The 23,652-nt window shown below is 33.6% G+C and overlaps 1 protein-coding gene across 13 annotated transcripts in view; it reads left to right on the top strand.

Moving 5' to 3' along the window:
• EXOC6B (exocyst complex component 6B) overlaps positions 1-23,652 on the top strand; it is a 628,567-nt gene that overhangs the window by 310,019 nt on the left and 294,896 nt on the right. For all 13 annotated transcript variants that reach the window (XR_005372563.1, XR_005372564.1, XR_005372565.1 and 10 more), the window contains 5 exons: positions 688-808; positions 12,314-12,385; positions 13,075-13,172; positions 14,656-14,761; positions 15,637-15,746. Coding sequence is in view for 10 of the 13 variants with exons in the window: in XM_038561771.1 (XP_038417699.1) it covers positions 688-808; positions 12,314-12,385; positions 13,075-13,172; positions 14,656-14,761; positions 15,637-15,746 (507 nt within the window). In the remaining 3 variants the exon portion in view is untranslated. The remainder of the gene's footprint in view (positions 1-687; positions 809-12,313; positions 12,386-13,074; positions 13,173-14,655; positions 14,762-15,636; positions 15,747-23,652) is intronic.

Here is a 23,652-nt window from a genome sequence, read left to right on the forward strand (position 1 = left end):
TTTGCAGTTAAAAGAAAGAGTAATGAGTTGGATTGTTCCATGAAATCTCTTTTTTATTTCAGATTTAGATTTTTTAATGTGATAGTTATGATTATATCTTAAGAATTCCTTATTTAAAGAATTATTTAGTATGAACACTTAACCAAGATAGCTGAAGATACTCTTTAAATGCACAACAATAAAGCTATAGCAAGGTGTTAAAAAAATAAGTTTGCATTTTTTTTGGCCTTTGTACGATACCTTTTCAGTCCTGTAATGAGGAAGTCCATATAAAGGGAATCATTTTGATATTTTGTACGTTGGGCTCTTACAAAAATGTGTATTTCAGCTTCATTCTCTCTTAAAACCAATTTTTTTTTTTAAATGTCTTAATGGCCTGGTGTTTTTAATATAATGCAATTAGCCTCCTTTACCTGAAAACACTTTCTTCCCTTTGGAATTGCTGACCAGTATGATTAACATTTAATAGAAATGTGACTCTGATTTCTATGGTGTTTAGACAAAATTCTAAGTCCAAGAAATGTGATTTTTGTTTAAGACACCAAGTAGCTTTCTTTAAAAAAAAAAAAAAAAAAAAAAGCTGTTAACTTTGAATTTGATGGCAGCTATTAATGTTTGTCAGACTCTGAAGATAGTAGTCAAACTGTAATTTCTGACAGCTGTGCTTTCTTTTTTCCTCAATCTTAGCTTTTTTGTGGTTGAAGATCATATTTTACATACAACCCAGGGCTTAGTAAACAGAGCCTACATTGATGAACTCTGGGAAATGGCACTTTCAAAAACCATCGCGGCCCTACGCACCCACTCGGTATGTAAGAAGCCCATGAGAAGTTCTCACTTATTGCTGATACACTGGCCAATGTTGTCCTGCTTTAAAATAATCAAATATGTATTATGTGGAATCACATGCTTGGAGCTTTTTCAAAGACATATGGAAGTAGCCACTTCAAATTGCCATCCTTTCTAACACTGAACTCACTTTTTTTGATGCTCTCTGCAATTAAAAAAAACAAACAAAACCAAACAGCTAACATTTATTGGAATCCTCTATGTCAGGCTTGTTATGTCTACTTCATATATATTTCATAAGGTAGATATTATTATTATATTTACTTTATGGTCTGGGAACTGAACCTGAGAGAAGTAACCAGCCTAATGTTAAACAGTAAGTGGTACAGCTTGGATTTGAATCCAGACATGTGACTCCCAGAATCCATATTCTCAGCCACTACTCTATATTGCTTTCTATAAGGCCAGTTAAAACTGGTTTGGAGTTTACAGTTTTATTATTTTTTTGAAAAAAAAAAAAAAAGAAAAAGCTTACAATGTATCAATAAGTTACTTAATTATGAGTTTCCATAATTTTGATATATTTTATCAAAACATGAATTTTTGATTATAGCTCACTTTATTTCAGATAGATAATGTTGGCTCTGAATTTTATTCAATATTTCTTGAACACTTATTATGTACATGTTGACAATGGGAATATAACAGTGAACAAGATGGATGAAGTCTTTGATCTCAGAAAGTTGTATTTTGATTGGGGAGGTTCCCAATGAACAGATAAATAAGCATATCAGATAGTGATAATACAATGCAATTAAAACAGTGATAGATTAAGACAACAGGGTGCCTACTTTTGATTGGTTGATCAGAAGTGGCATTTTTAGAATCAGAATATCAAAGAGTCACTGTTAAATTAAAAGGGAATTGTAGGTATAAGAAATAGTAGTACAAGGGCTTTGGGGTTACTTTTTTAACTTTTTAACTGTTTAAGGAATGATAGTGAGGACTCAGTAATAGAAGATAATTTAGCATTTAGAAATTTCAGTAAACGGCTCTACTATCCATCTATTTGTGCCAAATAGAAACTTAAGTTATCCATGATCCTTCAGCTTTCTTATCTCTTCATCATCAAGTGTTCCAGAGTACATACTATGTGTAAAATCTGTAATTGATGGGACTGTAGCTCTTTTAGGGAATTGAAAAATGTTCAGAGTGGGTAGAACATGGAATATATAAAACTAGGCATGGTATGAAGTAAAAATAAAAAAGTAGATAGATGTCATATTATTTAAGACCTATTTGATGCTTTAAGCCCTGGGTTAAATGGAGTGTATATGTGTTCAGTGTGGGGATAGGGTAAATTGTAGTGAGAAGATCAGATTTCCATTCTAGCTAAATTATGGATGAGGGATAAGAAAGGTTGTGAGTGAAACAATTAGACTAGTCTAATATCAGGCAAGAGATGATGGTAGCTGGACCAAGGGGTGATAGTAGATATGGAGAGATGTGGATGAATTTGGAGAGATTTTTAGGAGGTAAGATTAATTTTCTGATGGATTAGATATAAAAGATAAGGATAAAAGCATATCAAGGTAATGCCTAGGTTTATGATTTCTTTCCCTTTGATGGTTTGGAGTGGAGAGGTCATCAGTTGCCTTTGGTTATGATTACTTTGCTTTTGTGCCATCCAGGTGGTAAGGTATAGTTTGGTTAATATATGAATTTGAAACCAAAGAGGATATGTCATTGAATGCATTGCAAATGTTTTTCTCCTTTTATTTTTATTTATGGCTTCATTTTTGGTATTTAGAAATGTTAACTGTTTGCCTATTTATATATCTATCTTTTTTTTAAAGGTTTTATTTATTTATTTGAGGGAGAGAGTGTGTGAGAGCTAGCACATGAGCTAGGGGCTGGGGGGAGGGGCAGAGAGAGAGGGGGAGAAGCAGAGTCCCTGCTAAGCAGGGAGTCTGATGTGGTGTTCTGTCTCATGACCCTGAGATCATTAATTGAGCCCGAGGCAGATGTTTAACTGACTGGACAACCCAGGTGTCCCCATATATATCTTATTTTAAAATTTCCCTCATTACTTACATGTGACCTAGGACTCCTCTGACATTTTTACCATTTTATTCTTTTGTCATAATAAAGCCTGGCAAATTTAAAATTGTTTTTAAAAGTTCCTGTCTATTCTGAGACTAAAAAAAAAGTCTCATAACTATGTTATGGCTTGACTTTTTTTTTTAATACATTTATGTATACACTACCACTTGTTATTTATTTTATTAAAGAATGATTAAGGATCTCATTTTTTTTGCAACAGTGTATCTGGTTTTAGGATAATTTTTAAAATGTCTTACCTTCTTCCTCAATATGGTATGTTTTTTTATGTAAATATTTATTTTATAAAGGTAATATATTTATTCTAAGATAGAAAATATTGAGTAGTAACAAATTTTGGCCATGGTCCCTGGCATGATTATTATTAACTTTCTTATATGTAAATGTAAATATTCTTTTTTTGTGAGTATAAAAATACAATATACAATATGTATTTTAAATAGAAACAAGCTATGTTTTTCACTTAGTGTCTAATCAATCTGTGTTAATTTTAATATATACTTGCATAGTATTCCATTGTTGGAATGTATCATTTAAAATAATCCACTTTTAAAAAAAAAGTTTTGGGCCTTTTTTTAAGCTACTATAAACGTTGCAGTAAATTTTATTTTAAAGATTTTATTTATTTATTAGAGAGAGAGCACAAGCAGGGGGAGCAGCAGGCAGAGTGAGAAGGAGAAGCAGGCTTTCCACTGAGCAGGGAATCCAAAGCAGGGCTCGATCCCAGGACCCTGGGATCATGACCTGAGCAGAAGGCAGACACTTAACTGACTGAACTACCCAGGCATCCCTGCCATGAATATTTTATAAAAATATTCTTGCATAATTGAATGCATCTAGAATAAATTCTTAGATGTGAGATTACTGTGTTAAAGGATATGTACATTTCTTAGGCTGTGGGTGCATATTGTAATTTGCTTTGCAAAAATATTGTATCATTTAGCCCTCTGAGCATTGTCTTTTAGAATGCCCATTTCCCTATCCCTTTTACTTCACAATTATGTTTAAAAACAAAAAAATCATTCCTAATCTGTCAGAAATTATATCTTAATTTAACATGTTTTTCTTTGATTAATACTGATACTGAAATTCTCTTCAGACATTTTTATTTATTTATATATCTTCTCAAAGTTTCCTGTTCATATGCATTGCCTTTATATTTTAATAGTTTAAAATATTTTATTACTTATTAACAAAACATGGATGCTAGCTTTTAATCTGAATGTTAATCTTAGGTCTGATATATAAGTTGCAAATATTTTTTCTTAGTTTCGTGTGTCTCTAGCTTTGCTTTGCTTTTCCGTAGCTTTACAGAAGTTTAAAATTTTTTGTAAATATATTGATTTTTAACTTAAAATTTATGTCTTCCTTATTCCAAAGAATATATAATTATTTGTCTATATTTATTTTTTGTATTTCTGTATGGTTACTTTTATATATATAAAGTTTTAGTATGGGGAGTGAGGTTGAATTCTTTTTTTAAAAAAAGATTTTATTTATTTGAGAGAGAGAATGAATGCATGCATACACACGTGAGTGAGGGGAAGGGCAGAGAGAGAGAATCTTAAGTAGACTCCTCGCTGACCGTGGAGCATGCCATGGGGCTTGATCTTATGACCCTGAAATCATGACCTGAGCTTAAACCAAGAGTTGGTGCTTACCCACCTGAGCCACCCAAGTGCTTCTTGGATTCTATCTTTAATTTAAAAAAATAAATAAATAAAAAAGGTTCATTACTTCCAGTAACATTATTGTGTTAATCTCTTATTTTATTCACCTCAGATTGCCATAATGAAATGTCATAGATGGTACTTAAACAACAGAAATTTATTTTCTCACAGTTCTGGAGGTTGGAAGTCTGAGATCAGAGTGCCAGCGTGGTTGGTTTTGAGTGAGAACTCTTCATGATATGCAGATGGCTGTGTTCTCAGCATGTCCTCATATGGCCTTTTCTCAGTGTGCATACTAGTGTCTCCTACTCCTTTTATAAGATTACTGATTCCATCAGATCAGGGCCCTTCCTCATTTGACCTTAAATATCTCTCTAAGTTCCATCTCCAGATATAGCTATACTCATGGCTAGGACTATAACATATGAATTTGGGTGGGGGGGGTGAGGCATAATATTTAGTCTATAACATCTCTTTCTTCCCAACATATTTTGGAGGCTACCTTTATCATAAAGTGATATATTTTATGAATACTAAGCTCTGTTGCTAGGCTCTATGATTTCCACCCTTCCTTTCCTTCTTTCTCTCTGCTTTGAACCAATACAACATTGTTTTGATTACTATAATTGGTATAGTATGGTGTAGTTTCTTACAGGATATGTACATTCTTTAAAATCCTCTATTTAGTATATGCTAACCATTTACGTTTTTTTTTTACTCTTCCAGATTAATTTGAGAATCACTTTGTCACGTCCCTTTCACCACTTACAACACCCCCTCCTCTAGTTGAATTATAGTGTTACTAGTTAGTGAATCTGGAAATTAAAATGGCGTTAGTTGACATACTTCAGCATCTGGTATTTTTCACTAGGAATATATGTATTTTTCTCAATTATTTCATGTGTTTTTGTGAAGTATTTTATATACTTTCTAAGTCCTATAACTGGTGTTTTATGTTTTTTTCTGGTAATATTTTGAGGAAAGCTTTTTCCCCAATCATATTTATTGACAAATATTGTATTCTATGGAGAGGGGTGCTTGATTTGGTTTATTATCTGTCCATGTTGGTGATTTCATCAATTTTATTATTTTCCTAAGAAAAGCTGTTTTTCTCTTAGAAAACTTAGATTTCTTGCAAGCAGTCTCTTCTTTGTAAAGTAATGGTTCTTACCTTTTTCTCTGTGACTTATATATACATTTGAGAATGTAACAGATCTACTCAGTTGGAAACTATCCTCTCTTCTTCATTATGCAGTTGTATTTGATGTCAGTAAGAGCAGGATACTTTCTAAGTATGCTGATTAAAATGTATATCTATGGAGAAAATTACTCTTAATGGAGCCTTTCTTTGTAGATGTATTGTGTATATTCTTTTGAATGGAAGAATAATAACAAAATACTTTTTTTCTTCCCAATAGTTCAGTGTCCGTCTGTAGAGGCAGAAAGTAGATTAGTAGTTGCTTCAGGCTGAAAGTAGCTAGGGGTATAATTTAAATGACATGCATTTTCTTTTTGAGGGAATAAAATGTTCTAAAATTGACTGTGGTTATGTTTGCACATGTCTGTGAATATACTAACAACTATTAAATTATATACTTCAATGGGTGAGTTGTATGGGAATTATATCTCAACAAGGCTATTAAAACATAACTCAGCATCACATACATTTACAATCATTTTATTTATTATGAGACAGAGTAATTGATACCATAGATGTTAATTCTATTTCATGACACTGTTTATTGTCTTATATTACCCAGCAAAGCAAACCAAAATAAGAGCAACCCAAACACCAAAACAGTTCTCAAAAATAAATACTATATCTGGATGGTTATTACTTATCAAAAATCTATGTATCTTTCTAACTTTCTATGTTACATTTAAAACTATTATTTATCTGATTGAATTATTAGTCATTGCATAAATTGGAAATATTTTGAAAGGTACAATATTTCAAGTATTAGTATGTATGGTATTCTCAATGCTGACTTCAAAACATGATAGAGATCTTACATGATTCACCTTGCTTGGAATTTAGCAGTATATTAACAGTATATTAAATTTAGCAGTATATTGAAATGTAATATGCTAATACGAAGGAGAGTTTATATTGGGAATAATCCAATATTAGATCTGCTAATATAGTTGTTAATCATATAAACAGATTATCTGATAATACTTTAAGTTAATTTTTAAGATTTGAAATTATGGAACAATGTAATACTATATGGCTAAAACCTCGTGTTTTATAGATATTAAATATTGGACATTTTAGTTTGTTATGTGGTATGTAGTGAAGAGTGTGTATTGGGATATGGTTTTATACACACCCATGCCATGTTCATACCCATTTCCCTCACATATTTTAAGGTTTTTTTTTTTTTTTGAGTTAAAGTGTATACTGAGTACACTCTTCTAGTCTCTAGTGTCTTCTAGATTTTCTAACCAAATAACATAGAGAAAAACAAAATAAAAAATGAAATTCTACAAAGTACCATCTGTTGGCCAGAAGTTTTGAAAGATTTCCTTGAACTTAGAAAACATACAAAATCAGAAAATTGACTGAACCTGAGACAAGAAAATATTACATTAAATAAGGTAGAGGGAGGTATTGTCAAAGTAGTAGATATTCTTCCAAATGGAATCTAGGAACACTCCAAGTTTAGAGTTAACAAATACAATGATCAGAAATGGGCCTAGGAGAAATCATAAAAGAGATTATTTAGAGATCTACTTTCCAAAAATCTTAGCCAGCCAGCTGTTTACCCATTTCCTTTGGCCAACCTTACCATCTATGTAAAGAGACAATAGTATGATCAGTGAAGTTCTCTCGTACTGCTTTTTGAACAAAGTAATTCATCTGCTCCACCCACTTACACAGAGCCTGCACTTTATTGGGAAACAAACTTACAGAGGGAAAAAACCCATGCAAGTTATCCATAGTAATCAACCTGTCCTTTATTCAAAAACATGAACAGTCAAGAGTCATAAAATGTTTGTAGAAAACCAGTTATATCAAATAGAAGATAACAGTAAACAAATAGAATAGCCATTCTCTAGCAAATACAAATAATAAATGGACTAGGAGAAAAATTTGCAAAGTAATGGTCATTCCTGGTTTTAGGAATATAGGAGACTGGTTATTCATATCAACCCTTCAATTGGAAACTACTAAAAATGCTGCTTTTTTGTATATATACCATATAAAATGTTCTGTAGTTCCCAAGTGCTTGGTAAGAGTATTAAGGAATTACCGAGCCAAATCCAGGGAAGTTGAGAGTCCAGAGAGATAGGCCAACCACTTAAGCTGCCTTTGCCTTGAGGCCACTTGTTAGTTCAAACAATTTGAACTTCGATTTTTTTTTAAAGATTTTATTTATTTATTCATGAGAGACACACACACACACACACACACACACACAGAGAGAGAGAGAGAGGCAGAGACACAGGCAGAAGGAGAAGCAGGCTCCATGCAGAGAGCCCGATGTGGGTCTCGATCCTGGGACTCCATGATCATGCCTTGGGCGGAAGGCAGGCGCTAAACCTCTGAGCCACCCAGGGATCTCCTGAACTTCTGACAGCCTCTTGGGACCACACAAGATAGAAAGTGTATAATATGGTGACCTCCCTGCATTAAGCTGGAAAGGATTATTCCTTTCAGAAGTAAAAGAAAAAGTAAAAATTCTTTCCTCAAGGAAATCTCCAGGGGGCACCTGGTTGGCTAAGTCTGTAGAGTATGCAATAATTGATCTCTGGGTCATAAGTTCAAGCCCTGTGATGGGCATAGAGATTACTTTAAAAAATTAATTAAAAAATAAAATTGCCCCAAATTAAAAAAAAAAAAAAAAGATCTTCGGGTTCAGGGAGTTTTATCTTCAATTCCTATTCTACACAAACTCTCAGAGAATAGAAAAGAGGAACCAGCAACTCATTTTATGAAGTATATATAAACTTGATAATGAAGCTCGACAAGGGGAGTATAATTGCATAAACATAGTTTAGGTTCATTCACAAATGTAGATTAGAAGTCCTAAACAAATGCTGGAAAACAGAATCCAGCAGTTTACAAGCAACATTAATATATAGAGTTTATAGTATTAAATGTAAGCTTGGTTCACTATTACAAAAGTCTATTAATGTAATTTAATGCATTATTATATTAAAAAGCAAAAATATATAATCATTTCAATAGATACAGAAAAAGCATTTAATGAAAACAACCATAAGAGAATTTCCTTAGACTGATAAAAGACATCCTGAAAAACCTATTAACAAATACCATGTTTAATTACCATTGCTCCTATTTTGTTTTGTACTTGAAGTGCTGTATCAGCAGAAAAATAAATAAATAAAGCAAGTAAACTTTTGAAAGCAAGAAATAAAATTGCTATTGTGCAGATGATATATTTTTTTTGCTATTGTGCATATGATATATTTTATATATTGATCTATCAAATATATATTGATATATATTTCTATATCAAAAATCTAAAGGAACTTACAGAAAAATTATTAAAGGAAATTACAAAAAAATTATTCAACTAATAGAAGAGGTTAGCAAGTTTCCTGGATACAAAATCATTATATGAAATGAGACTAAAATGAATTAAAGAAGACCTAAATAAAATTGAGAGTTGTATCATGTCCATTGATTGGAAGTGTTATTGTAGGTATCAATTCTCACAAAATTGATCTGCAAATTTATTTCAGGGGGAAAGTCTCCATAGTTTTATTTTGGAGAGGATGAGTACGTTACAACCTGATCATAATATTTTTAAGCCAGTATGAAGATCAGCTATGTGACATTCTGGAATAGACAAATTTGTTTTTTTAGATTTTATTTATTTATTCATGAGAGACACAGAGAGAGAGGCAGAGACACAGGCAGAGGGAGAAACAGGTTCCATGCAGGGAGCCCGACATGGGACTCGATCCCGGGACTCCAGGATCATGCCCTAGCCAGTTTATTGGCCGAAGGCGGCGATAAACTGCTGAGCCACCCGGGCTGCCCGGGAAAAGACAAAATTACAGAGACAGTAAAAAGATGAGGGGTTGCTAGGATTCAGGAGACGGATGGAGGGATGAATAAGTGGAACATGGGGGATTTTTAGGGCAATGAAACCTGACACTGTAATGGTGGAATATGATATCACACATGTTAAAATCCATAAAATACACAAAACCAAGAGTAAACCCAAATATAAACTATGAACTTTAGTGAATAATTGTCAGAATTGGTTCATCACTTGTGACAAAAGTACTCATGAATACAAGGTATTATATAATAGGGGAAGCTGTATGTGGAGTATATGAGAACTCTCTGTAAATGCAGAAGTGCTCCAAAAAATAAAGTCTGTTAAGTAAAAAATGCAAAGACACAAAAAAACTAAGGAAAGACATGGAAGTGATTATCATAAAAGTCATGATACTGTTTCCCCGAGTGGGGAGGAAAGGAGTTGCACAGAGCATGCAGGAGCTTCCGACATGTTGGCACTGTCATTTAAGTTTGCCTGGTAAAATTGCATATATAGGTTTCATTCATTTTTTTCTTCAGGTATACTGTACTAAAACAATTTTTTTTTAATGTAGTAAGGAGGAAAAGGAAGCAAGCAAGCCAAAGATAAACATTGTTTTCTTAGAAATCTCTGATTACCTGAATAGAGAAATTTAATTCAAAGATTAAACAGATAAAACTGCCTATTATTCTGTGATCAAGAAGACAAACACAATAGATATTCCCAAATATGGGCCAAAGAGATGGAAAATGTAAAAGGAAAGTTAAGAAACATGGATGGATACCTGATATTAATTTTTTAATTGTATCTAATAGAGATTTAGAAAGAAAGCATAGTCACAAAGGAGACGAGTTTAAGAATTAGAGAATTAAAAGAAGAAACTTCCCTGCAATGAGGAAAGACTAGATACCTATAGTTGGAAGACTGCACTGAGTGTCAAGCAAGGTAAAGGATGGGAGACAATTCTTTCATGTCGGAAATTTTGCATTTTAGTTTGAGGGCAAAAGAAGAGCATTTTCAAACATACGAGGATTCAAAGTTTACAGTTTAACCTATTTTGTTGGCATTGTGCAAAAAATGAAAAACCCAGAATGTAAGACGGGATAGGATTAAATAAAATGCGTGCAAAAGATCAGTAACACTCATAGATAAATCTGATTAGCTGATATTTATTTGTTAAGTTTAATGCTATTAGGAATCTGTACAAGACAGAGACTTAATGTATAAAAATTTTTCTTAATGAAAACTCCAGATTATTTCATGTAAACAGTGGGAAGAGGGTGCCTGGGTGGCTTAGTTGGTTAAGGGTCTGCCTTCAGTTCAGGCAATGGCTGGGGTCACCTGGGATCCAGCCTCATGTCAGGCTTCCTGCTCAGCGGGGAGTCTGCTTCTCCCTCTCCCTCTGTACTCTCTCTTTCTCTCTCTCAGATAAATAAAATCTTTAAAAAAATGTGGGAAGAAAGTGTATAACTTATTTAATGACCACTGTAAGATAATTAAGAACACTGATCCAATGAAAACCATGAGATAAAAAAGAAGAACTCATGTTAAATAGGAAACTGAAAATAAGATTGAATAGGTTCAACCTGTCAGAAATCACGGGTTGAGGCAGTTTTATAGTTTGCTTACTGAGATCCACTCATACATTATGATGACCTAAAAATAGTAAAAACAAAGAGGAGCATAAATAGAATTCTCCAAGGCACATAAACTGAATTTGAAGACCTTAATGGGAGAAGAAAGGAATATTTTGTATTATTATAGTTTTAATGCATCAAAAAGACAATAGCCTTTCAATAGAGGACAGGCAAGCATCAATATGTACAGAACAAGAAGAGTTAGTAATAAGAAATTGACAAACCATACCATTGTGGGAGAATTCAACACAACTCTTTCAGAAATTGGGAGATCCAATGGAGAAGAGGTAACCAAACTGTAATCAAGAGAATTTGAATAAAAAAATTACTGAACTTTTCACATAGTGACATAATATATCTTTGAATCCTACCCACAGAATGTATTGTTCATGTCATTTCAATTCTCAGTTTTGTTTATAAGAGATTATGTATGGACTTCATTTGTAACTTTTATTTTCCTCTGTATTTATTTATTTTTTTTGTATTGCTTGTGTTTAGTTTTGTTTTCTCTTTTTAAATCAGGCTTTCCTAAGATTTGTCTGTTTTATTGGTATTTTTGGTGAGCTTTTGGTTTCATTGATCAAATCTTTCATGTCTTCTCTATGTTATTTCTGTAGTGTCTCACATTCTTATGATTTATTTTGGCTTTTTGAGCGAGCTTTATGGGTTGACTGCTTAATTTATTTTCTTTATTTACTGCTAATTTATTTTCTTATTTATTTACTTTTATGTTTTCTGTTTGCATCTAAATATATAAATGTATCTTGAAATGGCTTCATTGCATAGGCTTTGATATCAAGTATTACATTGTTCATTTTAAAATAATCTGCAATATCAATTTTGATTTCTTTTTGACTGAAGAATTATTTAGAAGTCTGTTTTTAAATTTCCAACTGTTACAAATATAGATCATGGCTTACTGGAGTCTTTCTTTATTCAGCCCTTCCCTGGCTAATTCTGGTGTTAACCTTTTTGGAGAGACTTCACAAGTGAAGCATTAAACAATTAAATAATTCAAAATTTGGTTGTATTTTAATAATTAAAATGTTTTCTTTTTCTCATTGTCTTTTATTTCCTTTAGTCTTACTGCTCTGATCCAAACCTTGTGTTAGATCTGAAGAACCTCATTGTGCTTTTTGCTGACACTCTGCAGGTTTGTGCTTCTGTTTACATAGACTTATCTAAGGAGTATTCATCAGCTCTAGATCTTTTCGTTGTTTACCCAAGCTTGAATAAATGCCTTTTAGTTTTTAGTTGTGTTTCTTCTTTTCCTTGAGCTAGATCTTTTTTTACAGCATTTCCTGTCATCATCTTGACCAATTTATATTCTCATAAAGAGTTCTAGTCACCCCCCCTTTTTTTGGGGGGGGGGCTTAGAGCAAGTCAATTAATTGTACCACTCATTACCTTAGTTTTTAAAAATGTCCTTAATTCAGATATAGTACCTGAGTGATTTTGGAGTTTTTAAACTACTATTTGAATAACAAACGATTATTGATTTGAACCATGTATCACATCTGATAGAATATCACTAGAAGTGGGTTGCATTTCAAATTTCTCTCTCTACTTGTGAAGTATGCTAAGGGTACAGATGGAATTGTAGGGAGAACTTAGCTGACATTGTCCCTGGTATATATTGATTTTAATTTTCATCTTTCTATTTTTTTCTGACTGGCTTAAATATTTTGGTATGTATCTTTTAATTTTAGACATTAGGTGCAAGTGAAACATGCTACTGTCATTTAAATTGAATGATGATATATTTCATTGCCTGATTTCTCTCATGTTGCTAATAAAAAAAATCACCTTCTAAAATGAAGTTATTTTTAAATTTTGTTTCAGGTGTATGGTTTTCCTGTAAATCAGCTTTTTGACATGCTGTTAGAAATCAGAGATCAATATAGTGAGACTCTGCTAAAGAAGTGGGCAGGTATCTTCAGGTGAGAAATTATTTGTAGTCGTGTGGGGCGTGTGTATGTGCACAGAGCTGGTGTATATACACATGTGTTTATACATAAGGCTTCTCAGATATGATAAGCAACAAGTATGAGTGGCTTATATATTCTAGCTATGATCCAGGTTATGATTCAGAATTCAAGCAAATTATAGAGATGTTCCAAATAAAGTTCCCAAGATGTCTGATCTCAGTGTATTATGTTTACCGTGGGAGAGTCCCCAGGCTCCATTTTGGCTCTCCCCCCAACCCTCGAATAAATATCACATACCTTAGTTCATACCATCCAGATTATACTGTGTCTTCTTAATGTATATTTTGGCTTTCTCTTTGAGGATCAAGCCTAGGCTATAGCTCTGTTATAGGGTAGTAGCTTTTGAGCCCCTTTGAATAATTTAGGCTTTTTTGGAACCATTTTGAAGACTTATTCATGTGATTTCTCAAATTCTTTCTTCTCTACATACAAAGAAGAGGCCTATTACATTCCAGTGTTTGAGACATATTATTTAAATAGTTACTGCATCATACATCATGTATACAATCATATGAGAGTTACCTTATTACACCTTGCATTAACAAATATCTCCTTGGACTGTTTTCCTGGCATATGACCCATGTCAGATCCCTTGAGTTTCTTCTCCTTTTGAATCTTTATTCTTTTACTTAAAGTGATCTTCCTGTTTATTGCAAGGCCTTGTCCCCAGATCAGTTTATCCTGTTTCCAAATTCTTCTAGCTTTAAGATCCTACATTTTCCCTTTTACCTTACTAATGGTACAGTTATATTTAAGGGAAGATGATGTCTATAGGGACCTTAAAAATTAATAACATCATATATTCATAGTCGTAAGAGTGTCTGATCTGATCCCTTCAGTAAATTTGGTTCTGATTTTGATAGTATGGTCTCTGCATTTTAGAGAGCCTTCCAGTCTAGCTAAGGAGCCAGTTCCTATGGATGAAGTTCACTCTTAATACAGAACAGTAGATGAAGTAAATTAATAGTTTGGACTTATTATAGAAGTTACTTTTCCTCATCTACCAATTTTGAAAGTTAGAATAGATATCTAGTATAGAATTAAAGAGCATAATCAAATATATTTTCTTCAAAAGCAAATGAGAAAACAAAATCCTTTTGTCTTTCCCACACACATCCTTTTGTTGTTTGCTACTCATTTGCCTTATGGCTTCTCCATATTGCTATGAAATTTTGTCTCATATCTAAATCTCAGATACTATGATATCATGTTCATATTTGTGTTCCCTTTGTTTCAGACTGTAGTTTTCTTCCTGTCTTCTGTTAAGGTGTTTGTCCCTGAAACAAAAAGCTTCATTATAGGAGGAATAGACTAGGGACTGGAAGTCATTTGTTTGGTGGTTATATATATGCAACCATTTGAGTTTACCTGAAAATTACTTGTAATCACTATGTGATTAACCAGTCCACCCTTCCTTCCTTCCTTTTCTTTCTAGAAACATACTTGATTCTGACAACTACAGTCCTATACCAGTAACAAGTGAAGAAATGTATAAAAAAGTGGTAGGACAATTCCCATTCCAAGATACAGAACTGGAAAAGGTAAGGAATACTATCAAATAAAATTCTGTTTGCTTTGGCATCCTATAAATTTTTCACTTTATCAGTTTCATTAAAGGCATTACCTCCAACTCAATATGTTTAAACTCTAAAACACCTTCAGAGAACAATTTTGGGGCTAAGAAGAATAGAAGTTCCTGCTTTGGGAATCAGTAGATGACCTGAGGGCCCTTTCACCTTTGAAGTGTTAGGAGTATTGCTGGGCATGTTCCAATTTTGTTTTACACTGTGAAATAATTGCTTTTATTATACTTTCAGGACATTTTTTCCCCCAAACATAAAGTTAAAATTATCCTGTGCTATATAATTCTAATGGTTTTGACAGTGTTTTGAGCCATATATGTACTACCACAATAACAATACCAAAAGTTCCCTCATCCCCAAAAGTTCCCTCATGCTGCTCTTTTTTAATCAGTTCCTTCCAACACTAACCCCCAGCCTTTGGCAGCCAATCTGGTTGCTATCCATCTACTTTTGTCTTTTCAAGAATGCCATCTAAACAGAATCATACAGTAGGTAACCTTTAGAGGCTGGCTTTTTTTCACTCAGCATGATGCTTTTTGAGATTTGTTTAAGTTGATGTATATAGCAATAATTCATTCCTTTTTATTGCTGAATATTTACCACAGTTTTTTTTAGCCCTTCGAGTGTTGAAAGGCATTTGAATTATTATTTATTTAAATTTACATCTTCTTTGCAGTATCAGGAAACTTTTGGAAACACTTTCTTAAATTTAAGGTTGTTAAATAGACCGTTTGCCATGTGGAAGAAAATTCCTTTTGCATTTTAATTAATTTATAAGAATCTTCAACGTATGTTAGTTTGTGACTTACTTTCATTAATTCTTGCATTTACAGCAACCATTTCCCAAAAAGTTTCCTTTCTCTGAATTTGTGCCAAAAGTTTACAACCAAATTAAAGAATTTATCTATGCCTGCCTGAAATTTTCTGAAGATCTTCACCTAAGGTATGCTGTGAAACAGTGGAAATGCAACAGACATTGAGATTGTGACTCTTATGTGCATAAATATTCTGAAAATCTTTCCATTCTCCCTTCAGCTCTGAATTTGGAAGTCTTAATATTAGCCCTTCACAGCATGGCACCTGCTATATTTATGAATATAGTCATGGTAAAAGAAAAAGTTGGAAACCAGCAAATAATTTGTTTTTGTTTATATTACTTACCTTATTCTCTATATTCATTATAGATTTGCATTTCAACACTTTTTGTTAGTGAGAATTCACTAGAAAACAGTGTATTAATTTTTACATTCTACTTGATAAAATTTTAAGGCTACTAGGGGAGTAACAAGTAAAATCCCTTGGAAACATCCTTCTTTCCAAATATTCTCTGGACTTGTTGAAGTTATCCACATCTCCTTTAAGTTAAGTCATTTAACTAACATATACTGAGCCTATTTAAGTGCCAGGTACATCCTACTTATTGGGAATGCAGAAGTAAAAGACACAGTTCTTTGCCCTCAGATATTGTCAATATGTACTGAGGATATTAGGCATGAAAATATACCATGGAAAGTGTTGAAATATGGAGAATTTACTTGCAAAACACCTAGAAGACTAATTAGATCATCTTAAAGAATTTGGGGGGGAATAGTCATTATGATCATCTTTTAGATTGTCTTTTCTAAAAGATAATTGTCTTTTCTAGAACCCCCTTCTCTCATTCACCCAAGCCAAAAATGTAAGAATCATTTTAACTTCTTATTTTCTATTAGTATCTATTTTTATTAAAAACAAAGCTTCAAGCATTGGTCTACATTTTTGTAAACAGTTTATATATATATATTAAAAACTGTAAAACTCAAAATAGTACTAACCTGCGAGGTACTAGATATACTCCATTTTTCAGAGGAAGAAAGTGAGCAGAGAGAGGTTAAGTTACTTTATCAAGGTCACACAGGAGTGCTTAAGCCAGGATTCAAATCTGGTCAGCATCAGCTTCAACAAAATGATTACTGCCATGTTCACAATTTTTACCCTTGGCTTCACAGTATTAGTATTTTACATGCATTATCTCAGATAGTTGTCACAATGTTGTGTTAATTATTCTTATTTAACAAATGAAGGCAATGATCATTTGTAAATTAGCCTCTCTAAACTAATTGGGGAGAAAATTGATGGTTGTATGTTTTTTATTTGCACCTCTTTTTTTTTTTTTCTTCTTTAAAGTTCTCTCTTCCCAGGGTGACTGCTTTCATTGACATTGTAGTTATAATTGCTTGGGCCACTTAAATAATCTCCTAATTGTTCTGAAATGTTTACTTTCTCAACCATCTGCCCTTTCTCCTCATTCTATGCTATATGTTCCTTAGAGTAATTTTTCTAAAATCAGATCTTATCATTTAACTTTACTCAGCTTTCCAAGGATTCCTCATGGGTTACAGCATAAGGCTCAGTCTCTAGCCTGACAGTTAACAATCTACCTCCTCTGCTCCTTGGCCTAGTCCTCCTTTACCTTTCCAGGTTCAGATCCCAGGCTAATTTCTGTGTCCCTCCATGCTTCAGTCCTACCAACCTACTTACTGTGTTTTGATCCCAATATGCTATTTGATACTTGGCTTTCCTCATGATTCTGTCTCTACCTGAAATCACCTTTTCCTTGTTGGTGCTCCTTAACTAGCTTCTTTTTTTTTTTTTTAAAGATTTTATTTATTTATTTATTCATTCATAAGAGATGGAGAGAGAGAGGTAGATACATAGGCAGAGGGAGAAGCAGGCTCGCTGCAAGGAGCCTTATGTGGGTCTCAATCCCAGGACCCTGGGATCATGACTTGAGCCAAAGGCAGATGCTCAACCACTGAGCCACCCAGGTACCCCCTTTAACTAGCTTCTTACCATCCTTCCAGGTTCACTCTAAGCCTTTAATGAACGAAACCTTTCTGATCACTTCCATCCCTAATGGAGTTGATCTGCTGACTCCTTTGTGCTCTTTCTGTACCTTGCAAATGCTGTCATCAAAGCTCCCCTTAGATTTTATTGCTCTACTTATATCTTTGCGTTTCTGTATGTGCTAGACTATAGGCTCCTCTGTTCATTTATTTACTGGTTTATTCACCTTCCATTATAGGAAATTTGTTATTGGTTAGCTGGTGCTTGGTAGTAAGGACATTAAGATGCTGAAAATATAGTCACTGTCACTAAGGAGTGTGTAATCTAACTGAGGAACTGAACAATTGGTGATATGCACTATGAGGGAGAGACATAGCAGCAGCATAGGAGCCAAAAATTGAGACAAATTAAGGATGTTAGAAAAGGTCTCTGGAAGGGTAGAAACATTTAATGTTTGTTCAGCACAACATCCCCTGTACCAGCTCAGTAAATTTATAACAAAAAGAAAAAATGAAAAAAAAAAAAAAGAAAAGAAAAAATGAGTGAATGGAATGTATGGCATGCCAGGCAACTCTGAAAGTAAACATAATTGGAAAATAGTTTGAGTTACCTGTTTGATAATTATTCTTACTAAGTAAAAAAATGAAGCATGAGGTTCATACAGTTAATTTGTTCTTTTCTCTGAAAATGAGATCATTTTCATAGAAATGGCCTCATAGAAATGAGATTATCTTTGGAAGTTATAAACCAAAACTTTTTTTACCCCTTGGGGTCCACGCTCTCCACCCTCACCAAATGACTTACTAACTGAGAATGGTATCTAGGGTACTGTGAGGTATGTTACGGTATAGAAAATATTACAAGTGCATAGCATAGAGACTTTTTCTATCCTGTGTTGGAGGAAAGGTAATATGGTAAAGGCATAATGTGAGTAAATTTTTCAGAAGTCTTTTTCTTGCTTGAATATATTGAGCTTTTGCCTGAAAACTCCCTCTGTTATGTTTAACATTGACAAAAATAAATACTCATTTTAAGAAGATTTTATAGCTGCCTTTACTCTTTAGTTTACATTTACCTTATTTTCTAGTCTATATTTGCCTTGTAACCTGGAGTGACAGAGACCACTTTGACAATCATAGCTGTCATGGGGGCAGATTATAATATGAGATATGAGAATAATATATACAAAACAATTAATTCTTTTAAACACAAGACTCTTAAAATGGGAAAAACTGGTGTATTGAGATTTTTATGAAGCTTTAAAGATAATTATTCTTGTAAATTAAAGTCTTATTTTTTTTTCTGTAAGACTTTTCCCTTTTACATTTGATGATAAATGCTGAATAGCATTAGAAATATTGAAAAAAATATGTGAATTCTGAGGACAAAAAACTTTCTGTTTGAAAGAAAATTATTTTTTAAAGACAGCAAATAAATGGCATGTCTTTGGTAAAATAATGTTCTAGCATTTGCACTTGACTTAAAAAATAGGAATACACACAGTTTTTTTATGTTATAAAGTTGGATCTCTAAAGAATCTAGGAGATAGAGAACAGTTCAAAGAAGGAAAATTTTAAAAACTCAAAAATTTAAAACATAGTAATAACCACTCTTTATATGTGAGAAATCCTTTTCTTTTACTCTTTATATGTGAATACATGTACCTGCATAAGGCTTTTTTTTTAAAGCAAATTACTGTAAGATATTTCTGCTTCTATATATGATATAAGAAAGCTGGAAAGAGTATTGTTTCCTCCCTAATAATGAAAAACATCACAAAACAAAACAGATAAACTACGAAATGAAAACTTTTATGGAACCCATCAGAGAGCTGAAGTTACAGGGTGACCAGCTACCCTGAAATTCAAGAGACTGGACCTTCTAAGAAGAGTGATGGGATGCACAGATTCCCTCACCTGTGGCAGAGTAAGAAGAAAGGTAGAGATACCACACAAGTGAGAAAGAGATCAAAGTCTCAATGGATTGCTAACACCTTAGTTGGAGCTAGCATGTTAGTACAGAACCTCTAGTTGTGAGTCTCAGATCCAGGAAGAAGTCACATTCACTCATCTGTTCTTTTCCATGGACCTTTACTGGGTGCTCTTGAGAAAAATTGGGAGCTGAATAAGAGAACAGAGAGAACCATCCATGATGTTGCAGGTGTGGAGAAGGGGATCAGCCACTGCTATGAGGAGGTCATGAAGCCCCACCCCATGGTTTGAACTCTTCATTTATACCTATCACAAACTGCGGCACTGGGGTAGAGTAGAGATCAGGTCTGTATTTTAGGCGTAGAGGTGTATAACTGAAACTGGTGGGTGGTGCAGAAACTTTCTGAAAAACCCTCTGGACCCCAGCACTCACACCAGTCCTATGTGATCAGTGGGAGAATCTGAAACCTGTGACGTGCTGTAGGTAACGACGGCAACACCAAAACCCAAACCCAGTTCAATTCTTGTTTATATTCATGGCCCAATAGGAGGAGGGACATAGTCATTTCCAAGTATAAGTACGTGACCATAACCTCTACTGTTTTACATATGATATCCAAACTTCAATAAGAAATGGGAGACATTCAATAAAGCAATTAAAAACAACTCATTGTCAGGGGAAGATGAAATCAACAAAACCAGACTCTGAGGACCCAGATGATAGAGCATTTAAAGTTAGAACTTTAAAATACTACATACATAAACAGATAGGGACTTTGGGGAGAAAGGTGGACATTTTTGGAAAGAGTCAAATGGAAATGCTTGATATAAGAAACTGTTTTAGAAATAAAGACTTCCTTTGAGAGCTCACCAGTGGACTTGACACAGCTGAGGGAAGAACTCAGGAAACTTGAAGATAGGTCAGCGAAAGTTACCCAGATTGACACACAAAGAAAAAAAATGAGGTGAAAAAAATGAAGTGGCCAAAATCTGTGGGTCAGTTACAACAGTGTAACTGAGAGTTCAAGACGAAGATAAAGAGATCAGGGAAGGAGAAATATTTTAAGAGATAGATGATGGCTAAGTATATTTAATAAAAGAAATCAACCCAGAGACTTGAGATTTTGAGAAGCCTGTTAAGATAAACAACAAAACAGTTGTAACAACAACAAGCAAAGAAAAGTACTTAAACACATTGTATTCAAACAAGTGAAAATAAAAGGTAACATAATGCCCTGAAGGCATTTAGCAAAAAGAAGATGCTACAGCAGGTATAGTGAAAAGTGTTAGAGCCGACTTCTCAGAAACTATGTAAGCCTGAGAGATGGAGTGCCATACTTTAAGGACTCCGAAGAACCAATCAAGCAAGAATTCTATAGGCAGCAAAATAACTTTCAGAAACCATGCAAATTTTTATTTTAGCCAAAAAAAAAAAAGTTGAGGTAATTCATTGCCAATGCACCTGTAGTGTTGGCATGAAATGAAAGGAAATTCTTTATATAAAAGGAATATATGGGATATTCCCCTCATTCTTCACCTCCCTAGCTGTTTCTTACTATGTATGTATCTGTGTGTGTGTATACTATTATAAGCCCTGTGGTTTATATTAATTTTGATTAGTTGAGATACTGTCTTTTCTCCCAGTATAATCTCATTATCATTTTCTTTTTTTATAATAAGTAATGTTTGTGCTTATGTTGAAATGTATATTCTGTTAGTTATCAGATATTCCTCACTTCCTTCCTTTTTAAGTCCATTAATGATTCTTGCCTGAATCAGTTTTTCATTCTGATAATTACTGAGTTATGATTTTTAATTAATTTATGATTTCTTAATTGCGTTTTACTTAGCATTCTATTTTAAGGAGTCCTTCCCCATCTGCTTCCTTGCTGCCTATCGTCTGTCTCTTTGTTTGTCATCTACCTATCATCAGATGAGACTCATGGATTCTTAATTTACTTCATTCATTCCTTCACTATCTTTATTTATTTTGATGCTCCAACTGTCCCAGACATATGGCATGTGAGCCATTTCAAACTAGTTCCTATGCCTTATTGATGTATTCCTATCACGTTTTGGGACATTTCTTGCTTAATCACAGTATCATTGATTTATACAAGGAGCACTTCCTTTCAGTGTTGAGTGGTATCTTGAAAATATGATCTGGACATGTGTCTTTATTTTAAAATACATCATTTTGAATCAACAAATGGTTGCATAGCGGATTTTTAAAAAAATTTTTTTAAATTTATTTATTTGAGAGAGAGAGAGAGCGAGCAAGTGCACAAGCAGAGAGAGTGACAGAGGGAGAAGCAGATTCTCCGCTGAACAGGGAGCCTGATGTGGGGCTCAATTCCAGGACCCTGGGATCATGACCTGAGCCAAAGGCAGACGTTTAACTTACTGAGCCACCCAGGTGCCCCTGCATATTGATTTTTAATGTAATCTGCCTCGTTGGACTGTATTCCATTACCTTAATGAATTTAGTGATATAGTTGGAATGAGGCCTGCTATTTTGCTACTATTTTTCTATTTGTCTCATTTGTTCTTTGCTCATTTTTTCCTGTTTTTCTTTCTTCTTGATTAGGTTTTTTTAGTATTATGATTTATTTTCCCTATTGGCTTTACCTGAGTATAACTTTTCGGTTATTTTAATTATTTCTTTGTGTGGTTGCTCTGGGGAATCACAGTGTACATTGTTAACTTATCATAGTTTATCCTGAATAATATTATTTCACTTTACATGTAATTTAAGAATCTTCAACAGTATAATTTGTCATCTCCTTTTTTTTGACGTTGTTGGTATATATTGCATGTATATACCTCTTTTTAACCCTAAAATATATTGTTGTTTGTGCTTTGAACATTTAATAGTATTTTAAAGTTCAAGAAAAAAATTACATTTATTTATTTTTGCCCACTACGTATGTTCCATTTTCAGGCCTTCTCATTCTTTCCTATATATCTAGGTTACCCTTTAGTATCATCTTCCTGCTGCATTAAAAAATCTCCTTCAGCATTTCCTTTAGTGTTATATCTGCTGGTATTGGATTTTCTTAGCTTTTAAAAATACTTCTAAAATAGTTTATTTTTTAAAATTTTTAATTTTTTTTGAGAGAGAGAGTGGGGGAGGGGCAGAGAGAGAGAGAGAGAGAGAATCTTAAGCAAATTCCACACCCAGTGTGGAGCCTGACACAGGGCTCCATCTCCAGACCCAAGGTCACAATCTGAGGCAGAATCAAGAGTCAGACGCTTAACCAACTGAGCCACCCCGGCACCCCTCTAAAATAGTTGCAAAATAATCTTTTTCATCTCTGTTTTCAAAAATATATTTTCTGAGGCACAGAATTCTAGGTTGCTAGTCCTCCCTTTCTCCACACTTTAAAGATTGCTTTCCACTATCTGTTTCCATTGTATTATGAAGAGAAATAAGCCATCATTCCTGTTGTTTTTCCTTTGAATGTATTGTCTTTTTGCAATGATTGTTTTTAAGATTTTCTTTTTGTCTTTGGACTTTACAGTTTGTGATATTCGTAAGTATTGTTTTATTTATAATTAATTTTATGTGGAACATACTAAACCTCATGGATCTGTGGGTTGAAATATTTTATCATGTTTGGAGGTGATTTTGCCAAAATTTCTTTAAATATGTCTTCTTTCTCATTCTTTTTTTTTTTTTTTCCCCTGCAACTCCTAGCTGCATTTGATGGATCATTCAGGTTTCATCATTACTTGAGTGAACTGAATGTCTCAATTTTAATTAGCTTCAAATTACTTCTGATTTCAAATGCTATTTCCAGAAGTCTCTTTGTCCTTAAGACCAACTCTGAAATTCCAAAGCTTTCATCCAGGAACTTATCTCTGATCTTAACGGGATTTGAGCTGGGCTAGGTTTCAACATTAGTTAGTTTTTTCTTTCTTTTGGATTGCATTTCAGTAGCCCTGAATCCAAAACCCTTTGCAGAATTTGCAAGATCTCTTTCTGATTTCTTGCACTGCCTTCACCATTTCTTATGGAGCAGAACTCTTGTAGGGGAGAAATGTTGCGTCAGTTAGTTTATTTTTGTTTCGAGGCTTTCCTGGATTCCGAAC

This window comes from Canis lupus, chromosome 17 (assembly GCF_011100685.1).
Source record: "Canis lupus familiaris isolate Mischka breed German Shepherd chromosome 17, alternate assembly UU_Cfam_GSD_1.0, whole genome shotgun sequence".
In the NCBI taxonomy this organism is placed as follows: domain Eukaryota; kingdom Metazoa; phylum Chordata; class Mammalia; order Carnivora; family Canidae; genus Canis; species Canis lupus.